Genomic DNA, 20,714 nt, shown 5'->3' with positions numbered 1-20,714 from the left:
GGATTACACTGAATAGTAATGCTGTAAACAATGATAACTGGTGTTTTGTTCACATGTGGCGGATACACATACATATATTACTGTTAAAAGGAGGCAATGAGGGGAAATTAAAAAACAGAAGTGAAAGTTTGAACAACTCTAATCTTGGCACATGTAATACTAAAGTCAATACAAAAGCCATTTTATATGCAGTATTCCATTTATGTCGAATAAATTAAACGGAATGAAGTGGACATTGGTTTAATCTGTCACAGTGAAGAAATTAATGTAAAAAGATGAGCAGTTTGCCAGAAAACCACCGATATTGTCATGCGTATTCAATTAAGCTTGAGTATGCTTCCATCTAGTGGTCATTTTTACGTACTGCACCTGGTAAAATAAATAAAAGCTACTGAGTTTGATCTCAACATCAACCTAGATGAACACAATCACCATCAGACATTAATCAGTTATGACAGAACAGTATCAAAGAATACGTTTATTAACATTATTTATGCTGCTTTTATATCCGTGATATCAAAACAACAAGGCAGAATAATTGAGTTTGGTTTAAAACTGTCATTGTTATGACGTTATCTCACTCCCCAAATTTCAGTTGCCTTTCTTTCTGCTGTCCATGAAGTTCCCTAGCCCTGTTCTTCAGCTCCTCTGCTTTCTGATCATCCTTCTCCGTCCCATCGCCCAGTTTGTACATGCGGCTGGCATTGGAGCAGCCCCATACGTGTCCCAGCTCACAGGATCGCAGGGCGTACTTTAGAGCCAGAGACATGTTTTTGTCCACCCCTGGAGATCCCTGGATGAAAAGGGCGCTCAGGTTGAAACAGCTGGGGGCGAAGCCTCCTTCACACGCCTTCTCGTAATACTGTCGAGCCACCACTGCGTCCGTACCCCCCTCCACGCCTCTCCCGTCATGGGCAAGCAGAGCTACGTTGTGACAAGCGTCCACCGACTTCTTCCCTTTGGCGTTGCATGCCTTCATAAAGCAGGAGTATGCTGTCTTCAAACACTCCGTCACACCACCTGATGTCATAAGAAGATGTCAGATGTTAAAATGTCAGCTGAGGAAGCTGTTGCCAGTAGAGTCCTGCAGCCGTGATGTCAAAACCCAGAAAACTAATTCTCCACTGATTCCCTCGAGACTTTCCTATGGGTTATATATATAGTATATAGTATATAACTGATATATATAACTGATATATATATATATATATATATATATATATATATATATATATATATATATATATATATATAGATATATATCAGTTTATGAGTAAAATAACAAAACTTAATGATACTTGGACATTCTGTTCTACAATGTAATCACTAACATTTTATATAACATTATTAATAATTATTTTAATATTTTATCATCATATAATTCATATAAATATTATATGATATAATATTAAAAATATTATTAATATATTAATAATATATGTTATATAATATATTATTCACATAATTAATATTTAATTTATATCTGAATTTTGGAATATTTGCAATACTGATATTATTTTTAAATTTTTAAATTATTTCAAATTATTAATGAATTTTGACAAAGAAAATATGTAGTAAATACAATTTTTAATTCCATACATACTCTTTATTTTTAATATATTTTTTAAGTTTATGAGTAAAATAAGGCATGTGGTAAACATAAACATAACTTAACGATATTTAGACGTTTTGTTCTACAATGTGACCTGCATTAATCACTAATATTTCATATAACATTAATATTATTAATAATTATTTTAATATTTAATAATTCATGAATTATAATTCATATAATTCATTCATATATTCATGATAATTTATTATTAATATAATAATATTATATTATATATTATTCACATATATTCATATATTTTTTGTAATGATTTCAAATAATTTCTTTATGAATTTTGACTATAATATATATATATATATATATATATATATATTCCCTTACTCCCTTCCCTTACTTTTTATTTTATATATATATATATATATATATATATATATATATATATATATTTACATATATAATATAGAACAAAAAGTAATTTATATATACTATTTAATAATATTTTATAGGATTTACATATATTTTAAAAAATAAAATAAAACATTAAAAAACGATTTAAAAAAATAATCAGTTAAAAAACTAAACAATGATAAATAGTAATGATAAATGATAAACTACAGATTTGCTTTGTCAAAAACAACTAAGGAATAATAACTGAATATCTAAAATATTTTGGATCAGATCATAAGGATATCAAACAAGAGTCCTATAAAGAGCAAAAAAGATCATCTGGATGAACTAAAATTCTGGAAAGAATGAACTAATGAGAATTTCAGTTTATCCACAAGGAAGTTCTTTGAGCCTTTTAGAATTGAGCCAAAATAATAACAGAAAGTCAATTATGCGATTAGAATGTCTAAATATTTGACTATTTTTTGGCAATATAAACAAGCGTAATAATAAACGTTTTTATTCACTTTTTCTAACTTCTTCTGCCTTTACCTTTGCCCGTGACATGGTAAGCCCCGAGCTTATAGCAGCTCTCTCCATGGCCATTCACCTCGCAGTTGTGCTTGAGAACCTGGGCTGTGGACTCATAGTTCTTCTTCACGCCCTCCAGGTAGTCTGCTAACCTCTGACACCCTAGTAAACAGAAGAAACAGAGGTTTGGTCCTGCTGTGGAAGCAGTTCAGCACCAGCACGAGAGGGACAGCGCTCCACCAACCTTCAGGGTCCTTCTCCCGGTGACACTGATAGCTGTACTCCACTCCTAAATTATCCAGAAACTGCTTGACCTCCTGCTCGTCCTCAAAGTTAATTAAGCCGGCCATGTGTTAATAGATTTCCGACCTCTTACATACACCGGTTGAATGTGTCACGTCAAGCAACTTTTGACCTTGGTCACTGACTAGTTCTGCAAGAACTTACAGAGTAATGAATAGCATTAAGGAATAATAAACGCGTCAGTCTAAAACATAGAAATTCGTTTAGTTCAATTTAGACATGCGTTATCAGATAATCACAATTATGAAACCGTTACAGCAAAACGTGCTAACGCTACACATGCACAGAAAAAACGCTTCCTACTTCGCTCTGTCACCAGCGGGCTTCCGTAGGCCCCGCCCACTGTGTGTCTCATCGTGACAGGAATATTATAAGTACTATGCTATTCCTTTCTATAAAATAGTTCTCAACCACATTTATGTATATTCAGATGTCCATAGAGTATAACATAGCATTTATCTATATAAAATGTACTTAAAATAATATCTAAATTAAATTATTAATAAATAAAATGTCGAACGAATATCATAACTATCACAAATGATCGTTGACTTAATTATTTCAAACAAAAACTACATTTACAAAATGAGAAGAGCATAAAATAAAACCCCATGCTGTGTTTTGCTTACTAATTTAAATAGAAAAGAAAAAACAAATATAAATCCTTTCATAACTACAAAAGCAGCATCGTAAACATGCGGAACTACAAAACTCCTGAAGCGAAGCCGTGACGTGTTGGGAATGTTCCAGAATTTTTGTAATGTAATGATGAGTCTGGCTAAATTCTTAATTTATATTTGTAAGTGTATGAAGAAGACAAAAATTTACTTATCTGTATTTAAAAGTTATTTTCTTTTCTTCTAAAAGATATTTGGAGTAAACAGGCCTGCAAAATTGTTGGTTCAGTGGAAGATGAATGAAAAGATCCTCTCTGTATTTATTTATTTATTTATTTATTTATTTTTATTTTTTTCAGTTTGTGTGCCTTGATTTATACTGTTTCTGTTGTTGTTGTTTACAGTTACGAATTCCATTATAAATGTAGATTTTGTTTATGTTCAATAAAAAACGTTCACTACCAGATTACATTCTAAAATGTTTTTTTATAATAATAAATTTAATGTAAATTTCATGTTAATTATTATTAATTTTCTAATATTTTTGAATTATTTTGTATATTGTATTATTCTTATTCTAATATATATATATATATATATATATATATATATATATATATATATATATATATTTCTAATCATTTTAATATTTGTTAATTTTATATAATGTTATATAACATTAACTTTATTAATTATATATATATATATATAATTAATATATATAGCCTAGTTTACTGATATTAGTTTAATTATTTACAATTTAAAATTATTTTTTGTGAATTGTGAACAAAAATATGTTATATAATATAATTTTACAACAAAAATATAATTTTGAATATATATATATATATATATATATATATATATATATATATATATATATATATATTCAATAATATTTTATAGGATTTACATATATTTTACAATTAAAATAAAACAAAAACAATTTTCAAAAATAATTAGTTAAAAAAAAGGTATTTACTACAGATTTGCTTTGTCAAAAATAACAAAGGAATAATAACTGAATATCTAATAACTCTAATATTTTGGATCAGATCGTAAGGATGTCAAACAGTCCTTTAAAAAGCAAACACGATCTTAATGGATGAACTAAAATTCAATAAAAAAAAAAAAAAAAACTCCAAAAGTTTTTCTGAAAAAAAAAAAGGCTTATTTATAAGTTTATTATTGTGATGAGCTTACATAAATTATTGTTAAAAATACTGTTATGTAGACTAATTACTCTAGTCGTTTGTACTAAAGCAAAACCACATTTAAAGTTGATCCCAAAGCCCCGCCCCCTCTGATGCAGATCCGTTTCCCGTGTGACGACCTTGTTTACTTGTCAAGACGTCGCTGCCGTTTCCTCCCGATATAAAAACCCGTCAAAATGCCTGACAGCACGTAGTGATTGGAGCACGAACGAGGCTGACCACCAGAAGACATCCATCTCCAAGAGAACAATGCAAACAAGGAACACAAGCTACACTGGATTTATAGCAGCCCGTGTAACGTTACTTTTAAATACCAACAAGTAGGATCTGCAAATATCTGAAGACAGATGTTTGGAGGCTAACAGGCTAAGAAGCTAAGAGCATTTTAATCGGATTGTGTTTGATCTGCACCTCAACCTACCTGCCCTGATCGACGGCTGTTTCTTGTATTTTGAGGCCGTCATGATCCATCTTTTTGACACCATGGTAAGACTTTAGATGTCACACTACTATATGTAGCAAGCGTGTAGTTCACCAGATGATTCATATCTGCCTCATGTTAATCATCCTAAAGTACTGTAGATCATGCTGGTATGTGTGGAGTAACATGTTGGCGGTCATAAATTTTGTTGGAATACGGATGAATGACTGTCAAAGAGATACGTGTACATAAAGGGTGATGGTTTCTTGGTTCTTTAGTGGGCTGATAAGGTTGTAGGTGCCAGAAATATATAGGTTCAACCCTACAAGAGGTGGTGATCCATGATCCATGATATATTTCGATGCCACAGACCACCACATATGATCTTCCTCATGGAAGGGACCTCTATCCTAAAATTTAAAAGGCATCTATCGGCTAGATTGTCATGTACAAAGACCCAATTTATACTAACTAAAATTTATGTAATGTATAATATACCAATTTAAAATATTATTTTGAAACTAAACAAAATCTATTAATGTACGTTAAGTTTTGTTCTATTCACTATAGTAGTGTACTGTTAAATGTATTAAATTTTATTTTTTGTTTACATATTTAATCTTATTTGTATCATGTTAATCCAATTTTTTTATTTTAATCCAAGTTTTTATTTTTTTTAATAAGTTTTAATTTATTTATCCATCTTCTTTTAAGATTATTCTTTTTTTTTTTTTTTTTTTTAACTTTTTTTACACTTTTTTTTCTCTAGCACTCCCAGACTCGTTTTAAGTAGTGCTATCAAACGATTAATCGCATCCAAAATAAACATTTGTTTACATAATATGTGTGTACTGTGTATATTTATTATGTATATATACACACACACACACACACACACACACACACATGTATGTGTATATTTGACAAAAATATTATATTTATATTATATTTATATGACTTATTCACGATACAGCACTAGCCTCGAGTACCTTATTGCTTTTATAAAACGGTTACCACACAATACAAATATTAAAGACAAAAATCTGTATCAATGCAACTTTCATGAAGTAAAGTTTCACTAAAAGCCTTCCTTCCGCCGGAAAAAATAATCCCTGACCGTGAACAGCAACAGAAGTTACGTTATTATGCCATTAGATGGCGGCAAAGACTGTCTTTATGAGTGTGTCAGTCAGTAGTGAAGACTTCTACATTGAAAAGACTGAATTGCTGTGAACACGGAACAAGACGCAACTGACAAATGCTTTGACTAGTGCTGTCAGTCACGGGAAAACTGTTAAAAGGACAAGATAATACATCGGAAATTTAAACAGATTTTTTATAATGAACATAGGACTGACCTGAAGGAAAATGCTAAATCTGAATGCCGGTAATAAACTCGATCTCTTTCTCACAACACTCTTTTACATAATACAGTAAGCTTCAATGGACAATATCAATTGAGAACAAACAGTTTATGTTGCTAAAAGTGGTTGCTAAGGGTGTTTTGTAGTGATGCACAGAACCGTTGGGTGAAGCGGTCATAATTGTGTTTTATCGTGAATAAAACACAGCTATTGACCAAACAGAACCAAGCACAGGAACTAACCGTTTTATAATAGTACTTATAAAGCACATATCAATGCCTTATTCTGCATGACCATATTCTACATCCCTAAATCCTACCCCATAACTAAACTTAAATGCTACTACTACCTTACTAAATATTAATAAGTAGTAAATTAAGAGTTCATTGAGGCAAAAGTCATAGTTAATAGTGAACATGTGTTCCCCATACTGAAGTGTTACCTAAAGTTCTATTATGGTTTTATTTCATACCTAGAGCAATGAAACAAAACTAGTATGCTGAGCTCTGAGTCATTTTGTTGTTGTAGGACGAGGCGTCCCCGCCGTCTCTGACCGATCTGTGCATGTCTCTGGTGAGCTCCAGGCTGGAGCTCTTCTGTGAGATGCGTGATGACGGCTCTCTCTCCTTCCGTGAGCCGCTCGTCTTCCCGCAGGAACTGGCCGACCAACTGCTCTGCAAGATGGCCACTGAGGGTGAGTAGGAGCCATCCTCTGTGTTGAGGAATGTTTCACAAATTAAGAATGACATTCCTGTAGAGCACAAAATGCATAATTATTGTTTCTTGTAGAATTTTAAAGGGTTAGTTCACCCAAGAATGAAAATTCTGTCATTATTTACTCACCCTCAAGTTGTTCTAAATCTGTGTGAAGTTATTTCTTCTGCTGAAGACAAACAAGGATATTTTGAAGAATATGGGTAACCAAACAGTTGCTGATCCCCATTGACTTTTTTTTTTTTTTTTTGGATTTATATATACATAGTGTTGTCAAAAGTATTGATATTTTGATACTGAAATATCTGAAACTGTTCCAATATTCCTTTTCTTCAGTATCAATACACCGACACCAGCTGCGTGTTCTCACTCTCTCTTCTCTCCGACAGCGAATTGACACACACCCGCCTCCTCTCACTCACTCATCTCATTCACTCCGATTGAATAATGCTTGCATTGCACATAAATTTAATAATTCCCGCAGGTTTTACACTGGCACCAAAAGTAAGCACACCACTGATCTATATACAGTAAGTGGCGCTCTCATAAAGCCGTTTCTCAAACAGCTCGCGAATACCAAATTGGCGGCTTCTTTGTGGCTAATTGCACTTAAACGGTCAAATACATACAAAAATTTTCTCAAAAGCCCAGTTTCCACCACAGGAACTTTCCCCGGGAACTAGGAACTTCGAGGTGGTACTGGGTGTGTTTCGAACACAGGGTCCAAATGAAGTTGCAGGTAAAAATTCTCCCCTCAGAAAGTCCCTGTTCACGAGGTATTAGTTTTTCAAATACAGTAACTTTCGGGGGTGGTACTTGGGCGCTGAACATGCCGATTGATTATGTTCATGCAGCATTCTGATTGGTTGATTCCACGCAGTATTTTATTTCATCCACCATTTTTAAAAGTCTGTTGCAGTGCATGCAGTAGGATTGTTTGCTGTTCGAATCAACAATGTAGTTTAAAAATACGACCGATGGACTGATGACGAGGTTCAGGCTTTATTAAGCTTATATGCGGAGGACGAAATTCAGTGGGAACTAGAAAGTCGCGCGCAGTCCTACGTCACCTATCTTTACGGTACTTTAGACCGCGATGGAAACTAGGGTTGTCAAAAGTACCGACTTCAGTACCAATTGGTACTGAAATTTAAAAAATGTGACGCTTTGAGCGCTGTTGAGCGGATTCGTAAACACCTCTGATTGGCCACTGTGTTCACGTGCTCAACAGATGTCTGTGATTGGCTGCGATGATCAACGCACAAGAGCATTTAAATTTGAAAGTGTTTTGAAAGCGGGTTTGAAAGTAGGACATATCCGATGAGCGCATGAACACGATGGCCAATCATAGGTGTTTATGAAACCACTCAACAGCGCTCAAAGCGTCACATTTAAAAAAAAAAAAAAAAATCAGTATTGACTTGGTACCGAAGTCTGTACTTTTCAGTGGAAACAAGGCTAAAATGCCCATATATTCAGTTAAATACAGTTAGTTTTGGAACGTAAATAGTTGAGAGAAAAGGCATGTTGTGTAACGGTATATTGGATTTGTGCATAAGCTCTTAAAGTGACAGCAGCCTAATATTCCTGCTGCTGTCTGTCATGTTAATCAAAGAACAAAAGACAAAGAGAAAATCACTCGCTGCTCTTGACTGAATAACTTTTGTAACTTTAATTGTAAGCATTAATCTGTATTTAAAGGTGACCTCGAATGAAAAATTGAATTTATCCTGGCATAGTTAAATAACAAGAGTTCAGTACATGGAAATGACATACAGTGAGTCTCAAACTCCATTGTTTCCTCCTTCTTATATAAATCTCATTTGTTTAAAAGACCTCCGAAGAACAGGCGAATCTCAACATAACACCGACTGTTACGTAACAGTCGGGGTGTACGCCTCCAATATTTGCATATGCCAGCCCACGTTTCCAACATTATAAAAGGCATTAGACAAGGGCAGCCAGTATTAACGTCTGGATGTGCACAACCAAATCATTAGACTAGGTAAGCAAGCAAGAACAATAGTGAAAAATGGCAGATGGAGCAATAATAACTGACATGATCCATGATAACATGATATTTTTTAGTGATATTTGTAAACTGTCTTTCTAAATGTTTCGTTAGCATGTTGCTAATGTACTGTTAAATGAGGTTAAAGTTACCATCGGTTATTACTGTATTCACGGAGACGAGAGCTGTCGCTATTTTCATTTTTAAACACTTGCAGTCTGTATAATTCATAAACACAACTTCATTCTTTATAAATCTCTCCAACAGAGTAGCATTAGCCGTTAGCCACGGAGCACTATCAAACTCATTCAAAATCAGAAGTAAACAATATAACAGTATACAATACTCACATTAGTTATATTAGCTGTGTAAACTTTAAGGCACTGTTCAAGACAAGCGCGAGCTCTGTGGGCGGAGAGCACGGGATTTAAAGGGGCCGCAGCATAAAATCGGCGCGTTTATAATGATGCCCCAAAATAGGCAGTTAAAAAAATTAATAAAAAAAAAAATCTATGGGATATTTTGAGCTGAAACTTCACAGACACATTCAGGGGACACCTTAGACTTATATTACATCTTTTAAAAACATAATCTAGGGCACCTATAATTTTTACAATGAAAACTATCCAGTGTTATTTTATATTTTATTTTATACTTACCTGAATACTACTGTTAGACCCACCTGAAAAACTTAAAGCCATATTTATTCCATTTGTCTCTTTTGCAATTTATTTATTTATTTTTTTTTTGTTCTTACTGACTGTTTTACTTGTCCTCTATTTTTTATTTTTTTTTTTGTAAATGTAGATAAATAAAGCCTCCCTGTGCTGTCTGTAACCTATTGCAACAAATTACCCAAATTATCAAAAAATTATGAGATAACAAATTATCTGTATGGCCATATATATATATATATATATATATATATATATATATATATATATATATATATATATATATATATATATATATATATATATATATATATATATATATATATATATATATATATATATATATATATATATATGGCACTTTTCCTTGTGGTATCGAATATCAATTTTTTTTTTAAGGTATCGTATAGAAGTTGGAAATTCCAGTATCGTGACAACACTATTAGGGTTACCCACATTATTCAAAATAAAAGAAAGACCTTCATGCAGGTTTAGAACAACTTGTGGGTGAAACAGGCCTCCTCATAGTGACTGTAATGAAATGATTGGATCTTGTATTGGAAACGCTGAACATAATGGATTCTCTTACAGGCATGTTGAATGACAACACGGTGGGAATTTTCCGAAGCTGCCAGCAGTTCCGCTTGCGTCACGCCTGCATCCGCACCGCCCGAATCTCCGCCGAGGCCTTCCAGAGGGCCCTCTGCCCCCACCGTCTCGTGGAGCTTAACGCATCACGGGTCAACGCTGACCTCACCATTGCCGACATCCTTCGAGGTCTCTCGTCCAGTAAAACCCTGCAGGAGAGCCTGCAGCGGCTCGTCCTGAACGGCCTGACCATGTCTTCTCTGGAGGAGCCCAGCCGTCGCTGTTTCAGCGCCATGCAGGGTTTGCGGGCACTCAGCGTGTCCAACGTCGACTTTTACGACTCTGGCTTGGTGGACGTGTGCGCGCTGCCTCGCCTGGAGAGTTTGGATATCTCCAACACCTCAGTGACGAACCTGACCCCGCTCCTGGGGTTGAGAAACAGGCTACGCTACCTCACCATGCACCAGCTCAAGAGGCTGGAGATGACCACCGCTCAGCTGCTAGCTGTGCTCAGTCAGGTCAGCTATCCATGTGTTGTGATGTTGAGGTCAATGTTGTGGCTTTCTAGAAACAAAGGCATAAATAATTTAATATCTCTAAAATGTCATGCGGTGTCAGATAAAGAGTAATGACATCAAATATATCTTTCAAAGTAAAAAGTGTTTTTAACACAAATGTCGTTAATTATTAACTTATAAATATTATTACGTTTTTGGGGAGTTGCACCACATGGCATTTTACATCCTGAACTAACCTTGCTTTGTGTTTTTTTTTTTTTTTTTTTTTTTTAACTCCAATTACCTGATATTTTGAGAGACTTATTGATCTTGACACATTCATGAAGGTCTGCAGGGTTAGGGCTGCACAATATTAGAAAAAAGTGACATTGTGAAAAGTGACATATTTCTGTAGTATATATTGCGATATAAAAAAATGCAACAAGGAATTTTGACCAGATGTCTTGAATGACTCAATTTGGAAAGAATGAATCATAGTAGAATGATTGAGGTGGCGTTGTAGGGGGAGTGCATATGAATAGACAGTAAAATTATTTAAAAAGCTAAATTATTAGTTTTGACTCTGAAGACTGAGTGCAACCCATCCTTTTTAGGGCTGAACAATTCTCAAACAAGTACCAACTCTTCCAGTAACCTTAAAGTCACCAGTTTAAAGAACTTTTCACTTAAGTTATCATAGGCCACATTCCCACTGTTTTTGACCCATTCAATATGACTAATTTTTACATATTTATCATTATTATTATTATTATTATTATATGTGATTATTACATAAGACAAATGAAATGCTGTTGTACTGTAAAATTGTATATTACAACTGTAAAATGAATTATGGTGAATTATTTAACCTGTTATTGCCACCCCCCTTTTTGGGCAGAGGTATGAACTTAAATGTTTGTAATTCATGACATAAATGCTTTAGAATGTTGACCTAAGGTTGGTCTCATTTTAAAGAAGACACTCAGCAGAAGTAGCATTTCAAAGTGGAGAAAAAAGAAAAAAAAAAAACACTTCAAAATGAAAGTAAAAATGTTGTAGACATTTGTTTCCTGTAAAGCAAAGTACGGAACTAACTAAACATTATTTATTTTGTACAAAATATCTTCTACCAAGTCATTTGGATTCTAAAATTGCTACAAAATCAAAGCCACGTCTAACCAAGTTGTGTTGCAAATTTGAAGTTATCACAAAAATTAAGCCCGCTATTAAGTTTCCATGGTAACGCAATGTCCAATTTCACAATGGTTTTCACAGAATGATTTTTAAGTGTTTGGGGTTTCAAATTATACCTAATTTATGATGATTACTTAAATAGAGTGGTGCAAGGATGACTTGAAAACCCAAAAGACTAATTCTCCACTGGCTCCCTCAAGATTTTCCTATGGGTTTTTATAAGTTTTTAAAAAAAAATTCTGTGGTAAACATAAGTTAATGATATTTTTACGTTTTGCTCTATAGTGTAAATTACACACATCCATATAGAAGACATAAATTTTGAAGCTGTTTGTTTTTTTTTGTTTTTTTTAAGTATGTTTGTAATAATTAACTAGATAAGAGCGTTGTGAGTGTGTGCGGTTTACTTTGTAGAACAAAACGTCCAAGTGTCGTTAAGTTATGTTTACCACAGACCTTATTTTATTCATAAACTGAAAAACCCCATTATAAAAATCCATAGGAAAATGTTGAGGGAAGGAGTGGCGATTAGGGTATGTTTTTAATTATTGGAATTATTGGAATTATAGCATTTTTCGCGTACAGACAACAACGTTCATTGATCGTCGTTCACACAGATCCACCAAAATGATTCAAAATGTTGTATGATGCTTCCAGGCCAGTTGTTGGCGACGTGACTTTGTAAAGAAACACTACATGCCCATAGACTGAACATGTAATACGCACACACATAACATCACCGTTTTCACAATAACGGTAATGTTTTCAAAAACTTCAAACCCGTTTTCAAAAGATAGCGTTGTCAGGCCCCTAAAACACCGTTGTCATGTAAATGAACGTCCATAAGTTTTTGGACACCAAGTGTGCCGAGTGTCCTGCTACCTGTCCACTGACAGTTAGCAGACTATAATGTATTTTTGAATATAGTGATAGGAAAAAACATTATCATCCTGCTAATTCGTAGCTAGTAAGCTGTTTTGCTTCTATGTGATGATACTCTATATGATTGTATATACAGCTAATGCACATCATTTTTGTGTTTCTCCAGCTGGAGGGTTTACAGCACCTTGATATCTCCGACGATAAGCAGTTCACGTCGGACGTGGCTCGGCAGCTGCTGGAGATTCCTGGCATCCTTCCTCAGCTGGTGTCTCTGGACGTGTCTGGCCGCAAGCAGGTGACTGATACAGCGGTCAAGGCTTTTGTGGAGGCGAGACCGGGCATGACCTTCGTTGGTCTGCTGGCCACTGATGCTGGATTCTCTGACTTCCTGTCTGGAGAGGGCAGCTTAAAGGTAGGTGCTCGCACACAACAGCAGGATCATTTAAAGTGGAGATCGTAAGTGTTGTAAGTGATTTTCTGTTTGTTTTTTGCAGGTGACTGGGGAAGCCAATGAGACACAAATCTGTGAGGCGTTGAGAAGGTACAGTGAGAGAGAGGGCTTTGTTAGAGAGGCTCTCTTCCACCTCTTCAGCCTCACTCATGCCATCGAGAAACCACGACCTGACATCCTGAAGGTACGCGCACTCACAGAGACTGTGAAATGAATCAAGGTTAACTGCATTTTTCCACATCATCACTCATGTCTCTTGGCCCTTTTCTTTTGTTGTGCATCCGCAGTTGGTAGCTTTGGGGATGAAGAATCATCCGGCCACATTGAATGTGCAGCTGGCAGCCAGTGCCTGCGTGTTCAACCTCACCAAACAGGAACTGGCCTTTGGAATCCCTGTGCGGCTTCTGGGGAACGTCACACAGCTGTTACTCGAAGCCATGAAGACCTTCCCCAACCACCAACAGGTACCTAAAACAATAGTGAATCATCAGGTGTAAGATGTGGTATAGAAAGTCTGTCATGGCTGAAAAGTCTGTCAATGGCATTGACAAAATTCAATGTATCTGCTGTGAGAGAATTTAAAATCGAAATTTAAAAACAAAATTAGAATGATAATTTTAACAAACTTTTTGACAAGTACATTCAAAATGTTGGTAACACTTTACAGTAAGGTTAACATGAACTAAGAATAAATAATACTTCTACAGCGTTTATTAATCTTTGTTAATGTAAACACTTTACAAATCTTAACCTTGAAACCTTATTGTAAAGTGTTTCAATATATTCATATGCAGTATAAAATACAAACACTCTTCTTTATTACTAAGTATCAATATAGTGGGGCTTATAAATTAACTTTTATATACATTAAACATTTTGGTAACACTTTACAATAAGGTCTCATTTGTTAACATTAATGTATTACTACCTATTTAATTTATTACTAACTATTTATTAATCTTTGTTAATGTTAGTTAAAAAAAAATCCAGCTGTTCATTGTTTGTTCACGGTGCATTAACTAATGTTAACAAATACAACTTTTGATTTTAATAATGTATTAGTAAGCATTGAAATTAACATTAACAAAGATTAATGCTGTAGAAGTATTGTTCATTCTTAGTTAAAGTAGTTAATTATTGTTAACTAATGAAACCTTATTGTAAAGTGTTAACAAATTAGTTAATCCAGTGTGAACTAACATGAACATTTTTATTAACTAACAGTATCATAGGTTAATAAATGCTGTAAAAATATATAGTACAGTTCATGTTAATTAATGCATTAACTATTGTTAACAAATGAGACCTTGTATAGCTATATTGGTTCATTGAAAGGATAGTTTGAACTGACCAATGCAAACCAGTGTTGTTATTGTTAACAAACTATTTAAAATCCTTTTCGTTAAAGCTGCAGTCTGTAAGATTTGTCTCTTTGTCGCAATTGCGGTTATTTGCGGAATTATCATCTTTACGTGGATCATGCATCAGCACCGATGAATCTAATGTGTAGGAGCCAGGTATAGTTTAATTATTTTAAACCCTTTTTTTGGCCACTTATGGTGATTACTGCACCTGTTGGGGGCGGAAGTAGTAAAAAGTATATCCTGTGTTCAGGATAGGGGGAGAGAGGGGGTGACGGGGGGAAGGCTTATTTTTTGCTGACCGCTAAAGCCTTTAATGGAGTTCATCATGACTTTTAGATGTATGTGTTGGATGCACGCTCTTGTTTATTTCTTGTGCAAATAAATTTAGAAATGAAGTCCTTGGATTCATGATCATTACAAGCGCGTCAAACAAGTAAATTTCCCCTACTCAGCCTCTCGGTGGCGAAATTTTATGGTCCAAGATAGTCGCCAATATAATGCTTTGAGGAGAATGTGTTGTTCTGACCAACTGAGAAAAAAAGCATTACAATAAATCGCACAACCAATGGTGATTTAAATATAACCGTCGCTTAGCTCGGATCACATCAAACCGTGCAAATTATTATTATTATTGTTGTACTTTGTTCTCAAATTGTTAATGTTAACAACATCAGCATTGTGTGATTACATGTATTTAGTGTGTATTAGCGTTACCTGTAGATTTCAGTTTCTCTACAGTCTAATCTCTAATGTTAATTTGTCATACTATACAATCCGCCATCAGAATGATACATTTAATTATTGCAGCTGCTGTGAAAGAAGGCTATAAATGATCCGCCGCCTGCAGCATTCTCACATATAGCCTACTAGCTGGGACTCCTTCTTTATGTAAACAGACGTGATGTAATGACGCAAAGACGAACGGCGGCATGCACAAATTTCCTGCGGAAATCTACCAATACCACTCAAATTAGATAACATTATAACAAGCTTACCGTTGTGAATCGGGAAGGTAAGGAGATAGTTTTGAACACTGCTTGGTTATGTACTTGGTCAAAAATTGATTTTGGATCATTTTTAACCAAAAAAAGCTACGGACTGCAGCTTTAACTGAAATAAAGCTGATATAAAATATATAAATATTATATGGAAAAACTTAAACTTGAAGTAAAAATAAAATAGAAATGCAATAATTGATTAAATTAAAAGTATTACAGTTATAAAACTAAAATAAATTAAAACTACATACAAACAAACAAAAATTTACTAAAACTTAAACTTAAAAAAATCTAGAAATGAAAGCTTATTTAAAATACTCCTAAAAACTATAATAGTATATAAATAATACTAAAGTAATTGAAGTATAACTCTATCAAATGACTGTCTTTAGGAAAATTAAATGGATCAATTAAAAGTGCATTAAAATAACTGTGATATTCACTGTGTTTCTTAATTTTATATCACAAGCAAAATCATTACTAATGTATTTTGATTATTCAATATTTATTGTCCAGCCTTACTTGGTTGTGGATTTTTAAATTAGATTGAATGATATGATGAATGTATTATGTAGTCAAGTCTCTTGCGTGATTGTGTCAACACTTCTACAGGATGTTTCTCATGATGATACAAAAGAACTTTTTGAGAAAGAGGAAAAGACTTAAAAGAGCTCTTTTCATGTCCCAATTATGATTTCCCTTTAACAACGGTTCTGTTTTTGCTTCTGTACAGCTGCAGAAGAACTGTCTGCTGTCTCTGTGCAGCGATCGAATCTTGCAGGAGGTTCCCTTCAACAGGTACATGTGTGTGTGTGGTCAACAATCCAGCTCAAATACACTTTCACACTGTTCATAAACCCTTTTATAAAACAGTATGGTTGCTCAGAAAATTGAATTAGAATTGAAATCGCAATATTGGCTTGATCAACTATACGGTACAAATGATTACAGTTGTATTGTCACATTTTCGACACCAAAATATAATCACTCTCTTGAGTTTTTGTCTTGCTGCTGGTAATGCTGTGGTAATATCAATGCATATTAAAATAATTTCGAAAAGGAAGTCTAAATATCTAATTTGCATGACCATTGTGTCATCACTCAATGTTTCGCTGTTTGACTATGTTGCTTTTTGAAATTAACCGTTCAAAGGTTTGAGGTCCGTAAGATTCTTAAATGGTTTTGAAAGAAGTCTTTTCTGCTCACCAAGGCTGCGTTTATTTTCTTTAGACAAAAAAAACCCCAGTAATATTACAATTTTAAATGACTGTTTTCTATTTTTCTTTTCATGTGACAACACTGAAGAAATGACACTTTGCTACAATGTAAAGTAGTGAGTGTACAGCTTGTATAACTCAACACACAGCCATTATTGTCTAAACCGCTGGCCACAAAAGTGAGTACACCCCTAAGTGAAAATGTCCAAATTGGGCCCAATTAGCCATTTTCTCTCCCTGTCATGTGACTCGTTAGTGTTACAAGGTCTCAGGTGTGAATGGGGAGCAGGTGTGTTAAATTTGGTGTCACTCTCTCATACTGGTCACTGGAAGTTCAACATGGCACCTCATGGCAAAGAACTCTCTGAGGATCTGAAAAAAGAGTTGTTGCTCTACATAAAGATGGCGTAGGCTATAAGAAGATTGCCAAGACCCTGAAACTGAGCTGCAGCACACTGGCCAAGACCATACAGCGGTTTAACAGGACAGGTTCCACTCAGGTTCCTCGCCATTTGGTTCAGATAGTGTCAAGCAATGTTCCCTCTAATTTTTTGTCTCGCTGAGCAAAACGTTTCTCTGTTGAGCGCACATTTTGGCCACCTGAGCAAAAACATACTTTATATCAGACCTGTACAATGAACGTAAACGTACACAAAAAAATGGTTTTATCATACAACTGTAACATTTAACTTTAATGTGCCGTTTCTACTTTATTTGACCCTTGATGTAACTTTCAACTTGATGTTGAAAACAAGCAGTTCAGTCACTAAATTAAGCACATTTTAGGTTACTTGAGATTTTTCCACATTGCTGTATTAACTGTACCAGTCTTTACCAAGAAATTCTATTAAAAAATAATTTCTGTCCTCCTGCAGGACAGTTCAATTCTTTATAATAATATAATATGAGCAGTTACAATGATGGTTTGGAACAACCATAATGTGTTTTTGTACAGTCAGTTATTAGCATCAGACAGCGTTAAACCATCAAAATTACATGTTTATTGCTTATGAAATTCCCAGATTTTATATACCAGGAGGTTAAGATTTTTCGTGGCAAGGAGCCCTAAACAATCCCCTTGTGAGATCAATTTATTATTAGGCTTACATTATAATATAATAAAATATAATTATATAATATAATATTTAAGTATTTAAACTGATATACAGTATTATATCAGTTTAAATGCTTCCATTTGTTTTAATATATTATATAGTGAAAACAAACTGAAGCATTTAAACTGATAGCTAAATATTTTAAAGAAAAGTGAACATGTTAACTCTTTTATAGTTATCTAAACATCCCTGAAACCCACACCACCACACACAATAATCTATTTAAACTGAGGTATATCACTGATGTATTTTGAGTTTGCAAGCTACACCTGTGGTGGGTGTGTGATTGTAAATGTATCAGAGTTTTGTTAGCATTCTGTGCCCATCATCCGTTATTTCCACCACTTTTCATTAAAACATGACGTTTTATTTCACATTTATTTTCGTTTCGTGTTGCCTCTCGTGTTGATGTATTTAGTCCGCAAACATTACAGTATTTTTACCGCGACTGATTTGGCTCAGGGCCAGCCAACTCACACGCGCTCAATCGTTCTCTTTCTATGAAACCTGTAAACCGCATTCACCGGTTCCAACACTATAGCGACAATAACTCTATAGCGGTTGTCCAGAGCACTGCAATTATTTCTCATTCAAACTGCTACATTTTCATGTCTGTTCTCTGCGCGGCAATTATTTCTTCTGCGCGGCCGCAGCTTCAGAAGCACTGCCTTGCTAAACCCTATTGAGCATCTGTGGGGCATCCTCAAACGGAAGGTGGAGCGCAAGGTCTCTAACATCCACCAGCTCCGTGATATCGTCATGGAGGAGTGGAAGAGGACTCCGGTGGCAACCTGTGAAGCTCTGGTGAACTCCATGCCCAAGAGGGTTAAGGCAGTGCTGGAAAATAATGGTGGCCCAATTTTGGTGACACTTTGGGCCCAATTTGGACATTTTCACTTAGGGGTGTACTCAATTTTTGTGGCCAGCGGTTTAGACATTAATGGCTGTGTTGAGTTATTTTGAGGGGACAGCAAATTCACACTGTTATACAAGCTGTACACTCACTACTTTACATTGTAGCAAAGTGTCATTTCTTCAGTGTTGTCACATGAAAACATATAATAATATATTTACAAAAATGTGAGGGGTGTGCTCACTTCTATGAGATACTGTATATACATATACGTGTGTGTGTGTAATAGGATTCTTTGGCTAAATTTTTACTAGCACTTTTAATGAATTTTATGAATGTAGAATTCAACAGCTCTGTTAATATACTAAAAGTCAAACAGTTTAGATACACATTCTCATTCTTGGGACTGTTTCTAAAATTAATTCAAGCAAACTATTTTATATGGAAAGTTGTTTTTTTTTTTTTTTTTTTTTTTTTTTTTTTTTTTTTTGAGGTTATCAGATACCTACTTTTAAGTCAAGTGTGTCCAAACTGGTTGTGGTGTTTTGTTGACAGACTCTTAAATGTCATACCAGTCTATGTGGGTCAATTATGACGTTTGTTTTTCAGGTTTGAGGCTGCAAAGCTGGTGATGCAGTGGCTGTGTAACCACGAGGATCAGAACATGCAAAGGATGGCCGTAGCTATTATCTCCATCCTCGCTGCCAAGGTGAGCAGCCACAGTCTGCGGGTGAGAACAGGTTTAACCGTAGAGAGGAAACGTGACATGGGAGGTTCCCAGAAAAGATTCAGAACATTCTATCGCAGTGATATATTGTGAAATACAGTATGACAGACGTGACACGTGCAGATTGTGCCTGTGTCATGTCAGAACGCTAATGTCTGCACAGGAGCTGCTCTTAGGGGCTGAATGTTGATTATTTTATTTTTTTAATTAAGTTTTGTTAATGTTTATACCTTTTTTTTTTTTTTTTTTTTTTTATTGAAAACTGTCTGCGAAAAATGGTTATTTAGAAACAAACATATTGCCATATGACCACCGTCATTGACATATCAATTCCTTTTTTAATACTGTTGTTACGTATTTCACATGCAGAGAGGTTAGACTCTAAATATAAAAATTCTGTCATTTATTCACTCTCATGTTGTTTCTAACTTGTATGAATTTCTTTTGAAGAATGTCAGAAACCAAACTGTTGATGGACCCCATTGACTTCCATAGTATTTATTTATTTCTTTTCCAAACTGTGGAAGTCAATGGGATCCGTCAACTGTTTGGTTACACATATTCTTCAAAATATTCTTTTGTATTTAGCAGAACAAAGAAATTCATTATGAAAATGAAGGATTTTCGTCTTTAAGTTTACTCTTTGTGTGTGTTTCTTAAATAGTTGTCCACTGAGCAAACTGCACAATTGGGAGCCGAGCTTTTTATTGTTAAGGTATGATTTGTTTGTTTGTTAGATTTGACAGTTAGCACTTGTAACCCTTGAATAGGAAGAGTAGAGTATACTTATCTCTCTCTCACACTCTTCACATCATAGCAACTCCTGCACATTGTGCGGCAGAAGACTTGTCAGGGTACCGTCGACGCCACGTTGAAGTTCACACTCAGTGCTTTGTGGAACCTCACGGATGAATCTCCTACCACCTGCAGACACTTCATAGAGAACCAGGGACTAGAGCTCTTCATCAAAGTACTTGAGGTAAACACTTTTCAAACCTTTTTATACCATTTTGGAAGAA

The 20,714-nt window shown here is 34.7% G+C and overlaps 2 protein-coding genes across 4 annotated transcripts in view; one reads left to right on the top strand and one right to left on the bottom strand.

Moving 5' to 3' along the window:
- Positions 1 to 445: 445 nt before the first annotated feature.
- Positions 446 to 5,183, bottom strand: LOC125279063 (cytochrome c oxidase assembly factor 7). 2 transcript variants are annotated; one of them, XM_048208547.1, is made up of 3 exons: positions 5,047 to 5,183; positions 2,513 to 2,653; positions 446 to 1,020 (listed from the first exon to the last, which is right to left on the bottom strand). In XM_048208547.1, exons 1-3 carry the CDS (start codon positions 5,108 to 5,110, stop codon positions 578 to 580), a joined length of 648 nt encoding a protein of 215 aa, XP_048064504.1. In that variant the 5' UTR covers positions 5,111 to 5,183; the 3' UTR covers positions 446 to 577. The 2 variants fall into 2 exon arrangements, with proteins under 2 accessions (XP_048064504.1, XP_048064503.1); XM_048208546.1 differs by lacking the exon at positions 5,047 to 5,183 and adding an exon at positions 2,736 to 3,148.
- The window catches only part of zyg11 (zyg-11 family member, cell cycle regulator), a 25,861-nt gene continuing 10,118 nt past the window's right edge, over positions 4,972 to 20,714 (top strand). Inside the window, exons 1-10 of one of the 2 annotated variants that reach the window (XM_048208544.1) lie at positions 4,972 to 5,111; positions 6,939 to 7,104; positions 10,401 to 10,915; positions 13,137 to 13,382; positions 13,465 to 13,605; positions 13,709 to 13,885; positions 16,517 to 16,581; positions 19,578 to 19,677; positions 20,360 to 20,410; positions 20,513 to 20,674. In XM_048208544.1, coding sequence (XP_048064501.1) covers positions 5,088 to 5,111; positions 6,939 to 7,104; positions 10,401 to 10,915; positions 13,137 to 13,382; positions 13,465 to 13,605; positions 13,709 to 13,885; positions 16,517 to 16,581; positions 19,578 to 19,677; positions 20,360 to 20,410; positions 20,513 to 20,674 — 1,647 coding nt within the window. In that variant the 5' untranslated portion in view covers positions 4,972 to 5,087. Of the gene's footprint in view, positions 5,112 to 6,938; positions 7,105 to 10,400; positions 10,916 to 13,136; positions 13,383 to 13,464; positions 13,606 to 13,708; positions 13,886 to 16,516; positions 16,582 to 19,577; positions 19,699 to 20,359; positions 20,411 to 20,512; positions 20,675 to 20,714 lie in introns of both variants that reach the window. The other variant, XM_048208543.1, reaches the window with a different exon arrangement.

The sequence above is a fragment of the Megalobrama amblycephala genome, linkage group LG11, assembly GCF_018812025.1.
Source record: "Megalobrama amblycephala isolate DHTTF-2021 linkage group LG11, ASM1881202v1, whole genome shotgun sequence".
Classification (NCBI taxonomy): Eukaryota; Metazoa; Chordata; class Actinopteri; order Cypriniformes; family Xenocyprididae; genus Megalobrama; species Megalobrama amblycephala.
This window is presented reverse-complemented; position numbering and strand designations above follow the sequence as displayed.